The 16,553-nt window shown below is 39.0% G+C and overlaps 1 protein-coding gene across 1 annotated transcript in view; it reads right to left on the bottom strand.

The window, feature by feature from the left end:
- The window catches only part of bcl2b (BCL2 apoptosis regulator b), a 47,547-nt gene extending 31,683 nt beyond the window's left edge, over window positions 1-15,864 (bottom strand). Inside the window, exon 1 of the mRNA XM_056263123.1 lies at window positions 14,725-15,864. Within this exon, the coding sequence (XP_056119098.1) occupies window positions 14,725-15,222 (498 nt within the window). The 5' untranslated portion in view covers window positions 15,223-15,864. The remainder of the gene's footprint in view (window positions 1-14,724) is intronic.
- Between the last annotated feature and the right edge of the window lie 689 nt (window positions 15,865-16,553).

Here is a 16,553-nt window from a genome sequence, read left to right on the forward strand (position 1 = left end):
TGGTGCATTATCCTGCTGGAAGTAGCCATCAGAGGATGGGTACATGGTGGCCATAAAGGGATGGACATGGTCAGAAACAATGCTCAGGTAGGCCGTGGCATTTAAACGATGCCCAATTGGCACTAAGGGGCCTAAAGTGTGCCAAGAAAACATCCCCCACACCATTACACCACCACCACCAGCCTGCACAGTGGTAACAAGGCATGATGGATCCATGTTCTCATTCTGTTTACGCCAAATTCTGACTCTACCATCTGAATGTTTTAACAGAAATCGAGACTCATCAGACCAGGCAACATTTTTCCAGTCTTCAACTGTCCAATTTTGGTGAGCTCTTGCAAATTGTAGCCTCTTTTTCCTATTTGTAGTGAAGATGAGTGGTACCCGGTGGGGTCTTCTGCTGTTGTAGCCCATCCGCCTCAAGGTTGTCCGTGTTGTGGCTTCACAAATGCTTTGCTGCATACCTCGGTTGTAACGAGTGGTTATTTCAGTCAAAGTTGCTCTTCTATAAGCTTGAATCAGTCGGCCCATTCTCCTCTGACCTCTAGCATTAACAAGGCATTTCGCCCACAGGACTGCCGCATACTGGATGTTTTTCCCTTTTCACACCATTCTTTGTAAACCCTAGAAATGGTTGTGCGTGAAAATCCCAGTAATTGAGCAGATTGTGAAATACTCAGACCGGCCCGTCTGGCACCAACAACCTTGCCACGCTCAAAATTGCTTAAATCACCTTTCAATCCCATTCTGACATTCAGTTTGGAGTTCAGGAGATTGTCTTGACCAGGACCACACCCCTAAATGCATTGAAGCAACTGCCATGTGATTGGTTAATTAGATAATTTCATTAATGAGAAATTGAACAGGTGTTCCTAATAATCCTTTAGGTGAGTGTATTATGTGATAATATAAAAAAATACTAAAAAAAATAAAATAAGAAATACTGCTTTTGTGATCCTTCACTGCCAAATTAATAAAATCAGTATAATAATATGCTTTTACAATACAATTGTAAAATTACAATACTAATATTTATGCCTGTCTTCATTTCTTCATTTTCAAATGTTTGATCATCAAGCTTTTATTTTGGCCGGAAAAACCACAGGGAGCCGTTAAAACTTCTCTTTAGAAGAAGTTTTAACAACGCTTCTCATTACAAGTATGGGAAGATGGTTGGGACATCATGTTGCAATCCCGAATGCACATTAAACACGACCCAAACTCAGAGCAGATGCAGAGATGTCTGTGTGAAGCAGCATTTCCTGTGAACCGAAACGCTCAGAGACACTGAAAACACCGGATCATAAGCTGCTTTCGTGTAAATAAACACACTGCCAAACTTCACTCTGAAACACGCATATATCTATATATCAAGATATATATATACTGTACACACACACATTTTAAATAATTGTGTTTTCGGTTATTTTACAATTAATCATGCAGCCCTAAGTCTATGTTTTCTTATGTTTTCTCTTGCTTTCTCTGGTTATTCTCAGTCCAATAATCATCAGTATTTCTCTTGATTATTCTCTTATATTTCTAAATCAAAGATATTTTTGATCTTCGCATCAAGTAACCGTTCAGTGAGCCTTATCAACCACACAAAGTTGCAACAACAGTAGCTGGACTCAAAATGACCTTTGCCTTACTGAATTGTTCTCTACATATTCTGGGTCATGCTGGGCGTTACTGTGTCAGACCAAACAGTTCACAACATGATAAGGTAGGGAGGAACAGATACAAATCTTAATGCTCAGGGTTTTCGACAGTGCCACTCATTCACCGTACACCCCATGCAGGATACGGGATTGAAAAGGTGCACTAATCCGCGCTTTTCGCACTATGACATTTAGACAGCGTCCTGGGAGCAGCAACACATCTATATTTAGATGCTCTCACATAGCTCTGAATATTTCAAGGCCTGTATAGTCACCTGATACGCGGAGCCAGTGGGATAAGGTAGTGTGCGGTGAGGAGACAGAAACAGACAGCATGACGCATCTTGTTTGAGGGATGGTCATTTAGTGTCAGAGATTAGCCAGCTCATGCATCTTTCAGCAACATGTGTTCAGGCCTGGTTGTGGCCACAGGGAAAGGAGTTTTATTTGTCAGAGTGGCGTCATTGGATGCAAGAACACGTGCGTGTAAGTGTGGGGTAGAACAGATGGATGTGAACAAGTGAAAATGTGACACATAATGACCAAATGCCTCACCATGCAGTTACTTTTAGACAGATGATACAAGGATGTCATCATCTTCATGCTCATGTGGACGCCGGTGCAGTCACATTCACGAATTTTCTGCAAGATTTCACGAACCAGAATTTAGTCAAAAATTGAAACCAAAAGTAAAGTTTCAGTAAATAAATTTGGGTCATTGTGTTGTTGAAGCAATTGAAATCAAACTTGAGTGCGTTTTCACAAAAGCATCGTTAGACAATTATGGTCGCAAGTTCCGTTGTTACCAGCGTAGTTCAACGAGTCGGTGTTTCCCGAAACCATCGTTCCAATGAACATTCGCAAACAGCGACACAAAATGTTGTGGTTGGAACAACAGTTCTCGACCTGTGTTTAGAAGCAGAGTTTCTTGTTTTACAACATGTGGACTTAATAAATCCTTGTCTGGAGCAAAATAAGCAAGCTGACATTCAGTACAATCTACATCTTTCATTTCGCATATATTCAAATTAAAAATTACGTCTTTTATTTTGTCGAGAGATTTAAAGAGCCGTTTCTGAATAGTGCGCATGTGCGTAGGTGCTCTGGTACGCAAGAATGAGCCTATATATCATTAAATCTGGAATTACGCAAAATAACTGAGAAAAAAAGAGAATTAGTCCTCAGATGCCATGTCCGTAATTTATAGCACAAACATCTAGCATTAATTTGATCTCAAACTAATTAATTAAAATAAGTTATTATCCAACACCTGCGTGACGTGGTTGAACGACAAATTTGCGACAATACGGTTGCGGGAAACAGTCGCTTGTTGATTTCTTCAATGACGCATTGTACTGTGGTAGTTAAGCAGCAAGTTACATCATTGTACGGGAAACGCACTCCTGGTTGATAAACTACCGTAGTCAGAGTACAGTTCTTTGCCAACCTCGCGATATTTTAGCCGAACAAATTTTACATATTGCTACTATATCATCATTTTTGCTCATGTTGAAGTGCGTCCACACTGCTGACATGTTTTCGTGATGTAGCTTATCCATGTTGTGTGCATGAAATAAACGCTGACTCAGGCAAAATGCACAATATTTTTAGCTCCTGAAATTCCCAGATTGTTGGTATCTGCAGGGTTGAGTAATGGGTCGGGTTCGGAAAGGTTGGGGAGTGGAGAAAGGTCTTTATCATTGGTCGTGAAAGCTGTCTGTCAGGGTGTGGGGTAGGGTTAAGGGTTAGTTTCTGTTGTAGCAATTCATCTTTCGGCAAACCTCCTTTCGGCACCCCCCTTACTCCGACCTGCAGCTACTGTACCTCGGTCTCGAAATTTCAGTGTATCTCTAGCTATGATCCAACTTTATTATGGTTAAATCAGCTTTTCTAGAGTGATTGTTCTCAGCATAGAAGTTGAATCAAAACAGCAATTACAAATAGTCTGTTTGCACAGACTTCAACATAGACTTTTTATTGACGCAGAGAGGCGGCCTAAATGTATTTACACAGAAATCACAATTTTGGGAATGCTTAAATATCGATTACTGATTTGCATGCATTTCTGTGTTTTGCGAAGGGTAGGAGCTTATGGAGAGTGGTTTAAAATATAGAGTACTGTGCAATAAATGTTTGTTTTAAGATGGTTATTTATATATTTTGCTGAAGTGTGCCAGTAGGAATTTTCAATTTTAGATTTCCAAACTGATCTCTGTGTGGGCTATCTGTTGTAGGACTTTTTGCTCATACAAAAATCTTGGTGGATTATTACAATATTTTTTGAGGTCTGGTTTTTAAACTGGGGTCCAAGAAGCCCCAAGTGCATAGCAATATATGTGCTGGGGGATCCACAGAAAATATTAAATATTTTACATGATGTAGTTTTACTTAATGTGTTGACTTAAAACATTTATTAAATATCTTTAACACGATCATTTTAATTATCCAAAATAATCAAGTATTTTGTTTTGGCTACAGTACAGTGACAATATTTCATTTTAACATGTTCTTTATAACATCACATTTAATATTTTTCTCACACACAATACATTGTAGGGTTTTATGATTTTCATGATACGTTAATCATTAAAATATTATGGTAAGAAATATTATGGTAAGAAATTATTAAAATAATATGGTAAGAATTTCCAGTTTGCAATATCAAGCAGCATAAAAAGCTGTTTTTTACAGCTAAAAACAACTGGAAGCGCCCACTGTTATATGAAAAATAAGGTGGATACACGTGGGCATTTGTGCATTTAAATCTGTGACTGACTTTATATTTTAGGAAGGGAGTTCCTCAGAACAGGATCCGTTTTGGGAGTCCTTGCCATCAAAAATCTGAAAACCCCTGTGCTATGTGATTCATTGGACATTAGAAAAGTACTTGTTCCAGATGTGTCAGATCAGCATGTTAGTTTTAGGAATCATCCATTATGGAATCATCCTGGGTTATTTAAAGAGCTAATATAGATGTTTTTATAAGCCATAACAACAGGGTGTTAACTGCCCGTATTCGCATGCTAATACCTTTGAATGCATTCACATGCATGTGCACAGTGCACACCCAGTTTCACACAGAGCTAAAACTAAATGTTCAGCCGGTTGACCTGGCTGGAGTGATTGTCCACGCACATCCCCACCCATGGAAGGCCTCTCAGGAAAGCAACACCCAGGTCATCCGCTCTATATATTTACATTCCTCCGATCGGGAGGATCCCCCGAGACAGGGCACAGAAATGTGCTGTGGAAGGGTGTGGAGCACCTCTGGGACAACACAGGACAGCACCTCTACCAAAACATCAGGCTATTATCACACACTCACACCATCATGCTTTCAGAAAAGCACACTGTATAAGAGAACAATACATTACAGTAGCCAAGTTCACAAGATTACTGTGTGAGAGGTCACCTTATTTATAGATTCTGTTCTCTGTCCACCCTTCATGACGGGTGCAGGAGACACAACTTAAGCCCTGCATATGAAAGTAGATGTGTCATAACTAGGGGTGAGTGATATTGACAAAAATCATATTTCAATATTTTCTGGGATTCTGTCGGTAATGATAATTTGATAGTATATTGCTGAGTGTGTTTTTGTGCTGGTCTCGGCTTGTCGTGGACAGCCGACTCCCTTCATATTTGCCCACTTAAATTGATTTCCAAGAGAATTTGTTCTAACCTTATTGGTGTATGCATATTGTTGGACAATTTCTTACATAAACAATACATTTAATTAGAATGATAAGAGATTATGGCTGTTACCAATCAAATTAAATCAGTATCAAGAGCAAAAACAAACAAAATATTGTCTGAAAATGTAACTCACAATATTAACTTCTTGTTTACTGTTTTATGATTTTAATATCGCGTCTGTAATCGTGCTGATATTCGGGAAAAACAGTAGCCTGGAAAAACCCAGACAACTTCCGGCAAATTTAGATTTGCTCTGAAAGTTAGTCTGGCAAAGAGCTCATTCAAGCCCATTTCCAATCCGTCGAAATCGAGGCACCAATCAGAAACGTTGGGGCGGGCTTTACACGATGACGACAGCGCTGGGATTTTGAAGCAGATTTTGTAGCCTACATTACAAAGATGGATGCCGCATCCGTCGAACATCACTCGTTCGAATCAGCTATCGCGTCTGTTTTAAGCGATTTGAACGTTTCCTTTTTGTTAAAAACCGAGCAAAGAACAACACTCGGAGATGTTTCTCCGCCGCTCTGCATACGTCATCTCCTTCATCGCTCTGATTGGGTTTAGGTCTATCCGCGTCCGTTGGTGACGCCCCTCTGGAAATGATTTGTCTATGACGCTTTTCCAGGCCATAACTCAGTTACAACTGAGAATGGTCTGGTTTTAACCAGGCTAGAAAAACAGCACTATTCAGGAAAAATGCATGCGTGATAACGCTTAACAATATAAAGTACAAAAACTACACTCACATCATTAAAACTACAACTGTCATATTTTTGTTGAGACTGCATATCACACGGAATGCAATTTAACATATTACAGATATTAATTGCATTTTCAGTGTAGCCACACAAGGTGCACTAGCAAGAACAGCATTACATAATCTGCCTTTTTTCAATGGTCAGTTTTATGGTCAACTAATGGCACGGCAGAGTAACAATGTGAAGAGAATTTTGCCAGAGAAAGTTGTTGACATGTTTACAGACATTTTAGAGAATGGTTTTGTTCATTCAATGAAAGTCAGTAGGTTTGTTTTGGACCCCATTGACTTTCATTGCATGAACAAAAACATTCTTCAAAATATCTATTTTTATGTGCTGCAGAAAAAATAAAGTCATACAGGTTTGGAACAACATGAGTGTCAAGTCAAGTCATGTCACCTTTATTTATATAGAGCTTTATACAATACAGATGGCTTCAAAGCAGCTTTACAGTGATAATAGGTAAATGATTCAATGATGCAAACAGTTAATCTGAGCTGTAAAGCAGCTGTAAAAAGTGTCATTGTTCAGCTAAAGTCACTTTAGTGTTGATTTAGTTCTGAAGTCCAGATCATCAATTATTAAATTAGTTCATTTCATCTATAAAGCAGTTCTGCAGACAACAGTGATGTCATCAGCAAGCTCATTTCAGCTCTCATCCAATTGTATCAGTGCGTTCAAATCAACAATATTGTTTAATATTAAGTGCCCCCCCAACTAAACAAGCCAGAGGCGACAGTGGCAAGAAACCCAAACTCTATCAGTTGAAAGAATGGAAAAAAACAACTAAATATAGGCTATACATTGGTGCTGCATGCTTGCAACACATTCATATCTGCATTTGTGTACTTGCATAGAGTATTGTTTTTACCATTAGAGCATGCCTGTGTATAGCATATTGCATCATAAGACTGTTCAATAGAAACAGTGGATAGTTAAGAGACATAGGTCAATATTAGGACAAGGCTTGCTAAAAGGGACATGAAGAGCAACAGAGGAAAACATGTTTACGATTAAGGTGGAATGTTTGAAATATTTGTCGAGAAATATCTGTCCTTGTAGAGTTAGCCGGAGTATTTGCTCATGAAGGACAACAACAGTCCTCCCGCAAATTGTCAGGGGTAAATCTGAAGCATCTGAAGTGCTGTTGATTTCGGGCCGGTATTACCTGTGCGAGCGACACAGAGTGCATAAGAGAGAGACATATTCTTGTTTGTGTCTTGCGACAGACGTTACACTGAACGCCTGCCTTATTCCCTTTGGCTAAGCTAGTAGGAAATGTTTCTGAGATTACCAGCAGTCTGCTGATGAGTGTAAACACAGGGGCAGATGGTAAGTGACTGCAGCTCCGGTAAGAGGACCCTGTGAGGGGGAAACTTGGCCGGATTTAATGAACTGAGCTCTGGCTAGTCTGAGAGTGTGAAAACATTCACACAGGAGTAAAGTATACATTTACTCATGAGGAAAGAACGTACGCTACCATTTATTTACTATATGCTATACAGAAAAGGTTTCTTCAAACACTATTTCTGGACCATTTTTGTTTTGCTAACCATAGGAAAGTCTGTTGTTTTCATCGGAAGGTGAAAACAAAAAAGGTGACTTTTGATGAAAAAGTACGTGGAATCATAAAAAAAAGAATCATACATGGATGAATTGTTCACAATACGATAAATAACATGCATTTACAAAATAGATAGTGATTTTTCATTTCAAGCTGACTTTAAACTTATCTTAATAAGATTTAATGCTTAAATATCTTGCTAAAAAAAGTTTTAGAAGAGTTTTAGAAGAGATCTCAATAGTGTCAGTGCAGTTTTCCAAGGAAACTAAATTTTACAATCAAAAGTAAGAGATTTCAAACTCCAACATTTCACATCAAATTGTTACAAGACCAACTTGGAAAAGAAGATATTTTGAATGTCAGTGGGCCCAATGACATTTGGACCCCATTGACTTTCATTTTAGGGACATTCTTTAAAATATCTTCTCTTGTGTTAACCGTTCCCCAGTAGAAAAAAGAACATACAGGTTTAAAACAACATGAGGGTGAGTGAATGACTACAAATTTTCATTTTTGGGTGAACTATCCCTTTAAATCAAATATAATTATCCTGAGTTACAAAAGTGAACTATCTGAGCAAAAAAATGCTAACCAAAAGTTATACACATGATGCCAATTTCTTATTTTCCACAAAACTTCCAGTGTTTATAAGAACAGTCCATATATGGTTCACTTCCAGTGTCTGGAAGGACATGACGTGAAACATGTGATGTGAAAGGCAGCCCAAGGACTTCTTCCACTCTTGACTTTCATTAGTGGCTTCTCCACTTCCTGAACGTGGCTTTCGTTCCACTCTCATATCCCCCTTAGCCAATAAATCAGAATGATAATCTTTCACAGAAGCATCTGAAATAAAAACTGCAGGAAGTTCTCGTCAGTAATAGTTCTGATTGTTCCATTCTTTCCTATGAAAGAGTCATACTGATGACAAAGAGTGCAACATACAACCACACAACGGAAACAATAGGAGTCAGTAATACCTGGATGGAGGTATCCGTCAGCATTCCCATTCATCTCAGTTGCTGACGGATGGCACCTGCATACTGACAACTTTGGCATATTATGTCATATATTCCATGTGATCCTGAATACTCTGGAGTCTCAGGACAACTGGCACATAAACGGTGCCACAAAGTCATAATTACAAGTGGGAAATGGGGGGGGGGGGGGGGGCGTGTTGGTGATAAAACCATCTCTATAGGGCACAGCTGATTGGTTTCTGCTGTATCAGTAGCCAATGAGCTTGCTGCTCATCCTTCAAATACTTGGGCAGTGTTTGCTGTAGCAGTTGCAGAGCGCTTTCAGAAACCCTCCACCTTCCCCAGCTCCACCTGTACAGATCTGCTACAGGTTATTCATGTACGCTATATTGTACAGCAGCAGCATGTCTTACTGATAATAGAATACTTCCTAAATTGTAACATTGAAACAATCATTTTCTTTAAAGCTGCTTTGAAACAAGGTGTATTGTGAAAAGCGCTATAAAATTACAAATTGAACTGAATTTAATTAAAAACATAAAAAAAACTGATGTGCATTCCTTATTCATCCTTTTGTACAAGTAAAGTTAAATCTTGCTGAATTCTTTGTAAAAAAAAGAAAAAGAAAATCGCACCTGATGTCCCAAATTCCCAACTCATAAATAACTTCCTAGTAGGACTTGAATGCATTAAATGATAATGCTGACAAGCTGATGGCACCACAAGAACACAGTCCCAAGCTCTTCACTAGCAACAACTTCACATTGTCCTAAAAATGTGGCCAAAAACGACCAATGATGCTTTTGTTAAACCCGTTTCAGTGACATCAGGGCCATCATATGATTGGCTTACTTATTCAAGTGACAAATATGCAGAGGTTGCCATCTCCTTCTTAGAAAGGAAAGTCTTAGGCATTGGTATGCTGACACATCAAATGGTTTGTGAATGGCAAAAAATAATTTCAGGCTTGAAACTGGAAAGAGCATACAATGGGCCGTGTGTGTTGAGTATCAAAACACCTCTCTGTAAATCCTCCATTGCCCTCATCACCTCTCCATGTGTGCTTAACCAAAGTCTTCATTGAAACTGCTAGTAAATGAAGGAATAACTTGTACGAGCAGTCCCGAAATCCCACACAAAAGACACACAAGCAAATTCCAATCATCTGTCCTCAACTAAATGCCAGGGCTCTTTTGCAAAGTCATGTTATTAGCAGACTGCAGATCTGTGGCGTGTGCATGGCCCGCTGGCACGCCAACTTCCACTACAGCCTTGGGCTGAACCTGGATCAGCAGGCTGAAGCGTATAATTTAAGAGCCTAGCATCTGCCAACACAGCACGTCATGCAGCATTTACGGTCACGTCGCACAAATAAACACAGGTGCTGCCCACGTGGGATTCAGGCGCATTACCTTGTCAGTCTGCAGGAGGCATGTCTAGCCCATTCGGCACAGAGTTCACAGAAGTGCAATGGTGTCCAACATGAAATTAGAGGAGAACAGGGTAGTTAAACCCTGGATCAAATGGGCTAAGCGTTCATTTTTAGAGGTTTTAACTGTTTAATCTGTCTAAACTTACTGTTTAACCAAACATTTAGAAAAAGTTCAAAAGAAAGTTCAGCATTTATTTTGAATCCAAGTATTTTGGATCAGTCTTTTCCTGTCACTTTTGATCATTTTTTAATGCTTTTTTGTGTAATAAAAGTATCAGTGTCTTTCAAAAAAAAGAAAATCGTACTCACCCCAAACATTTGAACAACATTCTGTGGATCCCTGTTTGAAACACCCAATTAGATCGGGTTAGCCAAAAATATTGAATTAACACAAAATAAAGAGGAACTTTACGATGTCCACTTAAATTCTGTGGGCACATGCGGGGCTATTGACTTCTTTTGAAAGAATGAAATATTAAAAAGTGCCATTTTGGTGTATATTTTTTGGTATACATTTTGGTGTGTTTTTTTTTTATATACGGCTGTCAAACTTAACTGCATATGTGTTCTTGACAAATATTTCTTGAAAAAAAGCTCTTTCAAATAAAATGCATTTAACTAAAAATGTTTCTCTTTGGGTTCGTACATATAACATCACTCTAACAGTGGGTAGATAAAAATACACTACAAAGTCGATTTTTCCATTATATATGGATCTTTACATGAAAACATACTGTATATTTTATCAAGGGAATCCCTTTACAAGGGGATTATTATATTGGTGGTCCTTGGCATCAAAATGTTTGGGAAAAACCCTACTTTTAGCCATCGATAAGAGTTGTACTTTCAGGTTTAACTCTAGTGTTCAGTTCCATTTCATTGAATCTTAAAGATCTTAAAGAGAAAAAAAAAGTCCACAGATTCCTTCTGGGCCCAGATTAGAACAATCGCTCTGCGTGGGACGATTGAAACCCACTGGCCAATCTATAATTGAAACAGACTGAAAAATATATAGAATATGACTCAAGGTGTTATTTTCTGAATGCAGGCTTATACTGTCCATGAGCACACAGTGAATTAGAGGACAAAGTAATACAGTGTTGTTGAGATCCAGACAGTGAGGTAAACAAACACAGTCTTGTGATGCAGCTTGATGGAAAATTTAAGTGTTTGAGACAGGACAGTAGACTCAACAACATAAACCCACAAATGACACCTATTTTTATGTCTGGAGTTAAACAGGAAACAGAAGGTAGGCTGATTTGAGAGCTCACGCGTTGCTCTCGCCTGTCCAAATGGCACCATTAAGGTTAATGAGCCTGACACCTCCGTCACTGCTTTTAGAGCAGGGCGGAAAATATAAGCCCTGCACGGCCGGATTTATAGTATCTAGTTGCCCATGTCACAGCAATTTAGTAAACTTGATTCTTTTTATAGAAAACCACAATAGTGGTCTCAGACACTGTGATCTCAATACCTCTATTCCTACTAATAATTACAGAACAACATGTTTACAGTATATGATAGATTTTAATACGCCACAGGCAGCTATACCTTGTCATACAGTGCTACTTTTGTGGTTTTTCACTGTGCCACTTTAGTAAATGGATTTGCTAGTCAATTTAGCAGTAACACCTTTGTCCGTTTTTGTCAACTGCAATTAATATGGGCAACAGCCAGGATATGATGTCACACAGCTTCTGTTTTTATAAATAATAATTATGAATTTAGGGTTAATTTGGGGTTTCTAAAGTGAAATCTGGAAAGCGGAGTGGTAGATGAGAGACATAATTCTGATACGCATGTAATTTAATGAGAACACATTAGATGGCATATTAATACTCTCACATATATATATACATATATATATATATATATATAATTAAATTGAAAATGTTTATTATGAACTAAGAAGAATCTATATATTTGGGGAACTAACACTTCTGTTGATCAGCCAAGTGGGCAAATTTATCAACTGATTCTGATGATCTTATAAAGGCCAAATATTGGCTGATGAATCGTAGTGATACATTGGTTTAGTAATAATTATAAATAACAACAAATGATAATAGTAATAAAAATCAAATAAAAAATATCTCAATAGTTAGAAGGGTTTCTTAAATCTGAAAGTATTTTTACTGTTGGATACTGCAGCCAGTTGTCACTGTGACTCAGGCGTTCTGGTCTATTTCAAAGCCATAATTGGAAAGAAATTAGTAAATAGAGGAACTCTGATGTTCTGGTCAGCGAATGTGTAATCCTTTGATATGTGTCAAAAGTTTCCACTTTCAAAAGGTCAGGACTCGAGGGAAATGTTAAACTTTCCTTCCTTAAAGTTGAAATGCAGGCTTTGAATTATTGATGAATGCCCTGTGGACACAGTGCTTTGAATTATGCACATCCACATTAAGTCTTTGTTCAAACACACTAACTAGTATTAAATATAATAATGTTGCGGTCCACAGTAGAGCAGAGATGTGGAGAATGCAACCAGAGTGAATGAATGAGGACGTCCTGGAAGACCTTACTGATCTGATGTTTAAGTCCTTGCACCAGACCACAAATGCACGCTCATTTATGATTGTCACCTTACAGTTCAAAGCGAGTTCATTATTGAAAGGTCATATTCTGAATGGCCATTCAAAAAAAAAAAAAAAGCAGCATGTCTCTTGAGTTCCTCCTGAATGGCATTATTAGTTTACAGCTTACGGTATATTTTTTACACATTTGCCATTGTTGCAGCACCTCTCTTCCCGGTCTGTCAGTAACACTCTGGGCTGTTTCCCAAAAGCATCGTAAGCCTAAGTTGATCGTAGAACAATTGCCACCAATGGTGTCTAAGATCAACATAGGCTTACTATGCTTTTGGGAAACGTAGCCCTGTTTAGTTCCGGTCTCTGTGAAGCCCCTCCTTCTGAATAGCACAATGTGCTCTGATTGGTTGGCTGGATCAGTGTGTTGTGATTGGTCAACCGCTTTGAACGTAATTGGGAAATGTCACGGCCCTTACCATAACTGCGACAATACTCAACTAGGTCTCGCCCTCTTTACTTGCGTATGCCTTGGGCGGGAATTATGTGAACGAGGAATTTTATGACGCGTACGTTTGCGGAAGAAAACTCAAGACTACAATCGAGGCGTAACTTTGCAGACATCTTTCATGCTCAAACAGCAACATCACACAATAAAGAAAGTTTAAAAAGTAAGAAACATCTAAGAAGGCATAATAGGTCCTCTTTTAAAAAAAAAAAAAAAACAGCATATTGTCAAGTTGCATGTTTAATTTGGTGAGTAGCTTTGTCTTTTACATCATGTTTTTGCATTTTTTTTTATTTTTTTTTATGCAGAAATATCAACAACAAAAAGTGTGTAATTTCCAATAAATGGAATTGTTTTCTAAAACAATTCCTGAAGACTCCCACACTCTGCTATTGGTTTATTCATCACTCTGAAAATAAAAGGTCATGTGAATTGCATTGTGGGATGCAGTACCCAGCGCAGTGAGATTTTGGTGCTATAATGCATATAGTAAGTCATCTGGGTATTCTATGCATGCGGAAAATTTGCATATGTATACCGGTACCTACTATATGATACTGAAATAGTAGGACTAATTTGGTTATTGGAGAAGTCCAGCATACTCACCAGAGAGAAGCCTGTTGCTTCACTGGAAGATCAGTTATGACAGTTTGAATAAGAATTATGAGATAAAATAAAATAAAAACTGAAACATGCACGGATGAATTGTTTAAACAACATGCATTTAGAAAATAGTTGAGTTTCAGTTTTCATTTAATGCCAACTTTAAGTCTTTCTACTGGTTATTTACATGCTTACAAAAATTATTCATGAGTTAATACAAATATTAAAAAAATTATCATATTAATAATAAAAATATATCTTGTATCTTTTGTGTCAACCATCTAACTGTGCTGAAGTTGGTTGGAATGATTACACATGTCATGAGTTAACAAAATGTAGGAAATATTTTGTAAGATTTGATTTGATCTGTTTTTTTACTCTATAACTAAATCATTCATTTGCCTTTACGTTATTGTCTGTTCAACCAGAGATTGACAGAAAATGAAAAGTGTCACATCCAGTCCCTTCAACTGTCAAAATCCATTAACTTTACATGTGCTAAACTCGAATTTTCATTTTAGAATTCTTCTTGTGCTAACCTGCTATTCCAGGTACACCTGGGAAGTTCAGTGATGTTTAAACAATATCATCACAAGCTGAACCATTGCACTTAGCACAATAATAGCCCAGGGTAATTTAAACACATGATTTGGTGAGTAAATATCGGATATAGCATATCCCATATAACTGGTAAGGCCAAACATCCTCCTGTTTGCATGAATCAACAGCAGTTCCGCAAAGGGAACCACACCTTCAGCTCTGCAGACAGCAGCTGTCATTGATGGCTTCACGTAACAGACTCGCCACGGAGGCGTGAGAGGGGTGTGACAAATCGCCGCAGCTCATTGGCTGGCGCATTTTAACGAACAGCGCTACCGGCCATTCAGAGATCACGCGCAACGCTTCGAACGCATGACGCCATGCGCAGAGGCGGAGCACGAGACGCTGCGCCTTCGGACGTGAGGTATATATTGAGTTAATTACATACCCAGCCACCGTTCTCCTGGATCCAGCCGTGCAGCGGCCCGTTCAGATATTCCGTCATCCAGCCCGCAATGTTATCCACCTGCGCCGTCATCTCCTTGTTCACGCATTCGACACAAACAGTCCCTCCAAACTCGAAAAAAGCGATGATTCTGCCCCAGTTCACGCCGTCCCTGAACAGCTCGTCTATGACCGCGGTGAAGCGCTGATGCGCCGTGATGGACGTGAGATGCAGCTGTTTGGACATCTCCGCAAAGTCCGACTGATATAACCGTTCCAGTTCATCCCCAGCCTCCCGTAGCACCTTGTGAAGAGCGCTGAGCGGGTCGTGACGCGGGCTGGGAGAGACGCCGCTGTCCTCCTCCTGCCTCCCCATCATCAGTCCATTCGAGACACTGTCATCGTGTCCATTCACTTCCCACACGAATCCCTTCTTCCAGAGCTTATGGTGGATGTACTTCGCCACTATACTGCGGTTATCATACACGACCTCCTGTGCCATATCGACCTGTATATATAGCTAAACAACCTGAGAATCAATGTGAGCTTATTAATCCAGGCGCATCTTCATCATGATCTTCATCTTCATAACACCAATGCAATGCAGCAACTGATTTTTAGATAACTGCAAATCCTTCAAACGGTGAACTTACTGCATGTTGCCTCACTTGAGACTGCAAGTTGCAGCACTCGCGCAAATCCTCCTCCAGTGCTTCGGTGTAGAAAAACGCCCACTTTCTGTTCCCAGCAGAAAATTCCAGGCATGTATGAGAGGATTTAAGCATCTTCCTTCATATCAGATAACACAAACATGCCGTATAAGCACGGGTGAGAAAGTCTCTGGTGTTTTGAGTGGGAATTGCGTGCAGTAAGTCATGGTTTATTCGTGTAAAAGAGTCCAGAGCTGCGGGAGACGGAAGAGGCTGGTCGCCGAGTGTTCACGCGCACTTGTGAGTTTCTTCTCTCGCGGAGCGGCTAGTGTGAAGAAAGACTTTCTCGGTGGTGTCTGCTGTCGAACTGAGTCTTTACATGAAAGGTAAACGGGTAACAGTTGTGTCTCTCTGTATAAGTTGAGCGTTTGGAGGAGTCTGCTGTGCGCAGTCGCTCCATTTGCAGTCAGACTCGACTCTGCCCCTTTATAGCAGAGGTGTTTCCTGTGCAACGTCACTCATTCACACTGTGCCTCGCTCGCTCGTTTATCCTCCTTTGAGCATTTAAAAATTCTGGAGCATAATTAATATTAATCATAGTTAACAACATTTGAACAATTGAACAACATTTAATTACTTTTATATTAACATTAATATTGTTAATATAAAAGTATTATAACATCTTTATGCAAAAGTAGATTAAAGGGATAGTTCACCTAAAAATAAAAACTCACCCACATTTCGTTTCAAACCCGTAAGACTTTTGTTCATCTTCAGAACACAAATGAATATATTTTTGATGAAATCCGAGCTTTCTGTCCCTCCACTGACAGCACGGCAAATACCACTTTGACGCTTCAAAAAGTTAATAAAGAGATCGTAAAATTTCATATGATTTGAGCGTTTTAGTCCAAATTTTCTGAAGAGACTCGATCGCTTTATATGACGAACAGATTGATTTTAAGCTTTTATTCATATAAACATTGATCAGCGAACATGAACCTGCTTAATGTGAGAATGAACCTCATTGGTTCTTGCACGTCAAGAGAACATGCTTGAGCTTCCGTTTATCATAACTGATGTGCGAGACGCGAGTTGATGAATGTTTATGTGAAGTGTCAAAGCGAGGGACAGAAAGGTTTCCGATTTCATTAAAAATAGATCTTTATTTGAATTCCGAAGA

The sequence above is a fragment of the Rhinichthys klamathensis genome, unplaced genomic scaffold (assembly GCF_029890125.1).
Source record: "Rhinichthys klamathensis goyatoka isolate OS25496 unplaced genomic scaffold, OSU_Roscu_1.1 h1tg000011l_1, whole genome shotgun sequence".
Classification (NCBI taxonomy): Eukaryota; Metazoa; Chordata; class Actinopteri; order Cypriniformes; family Leuciscidae; genus Rhinichthys; species Rhinichthys klamathensis.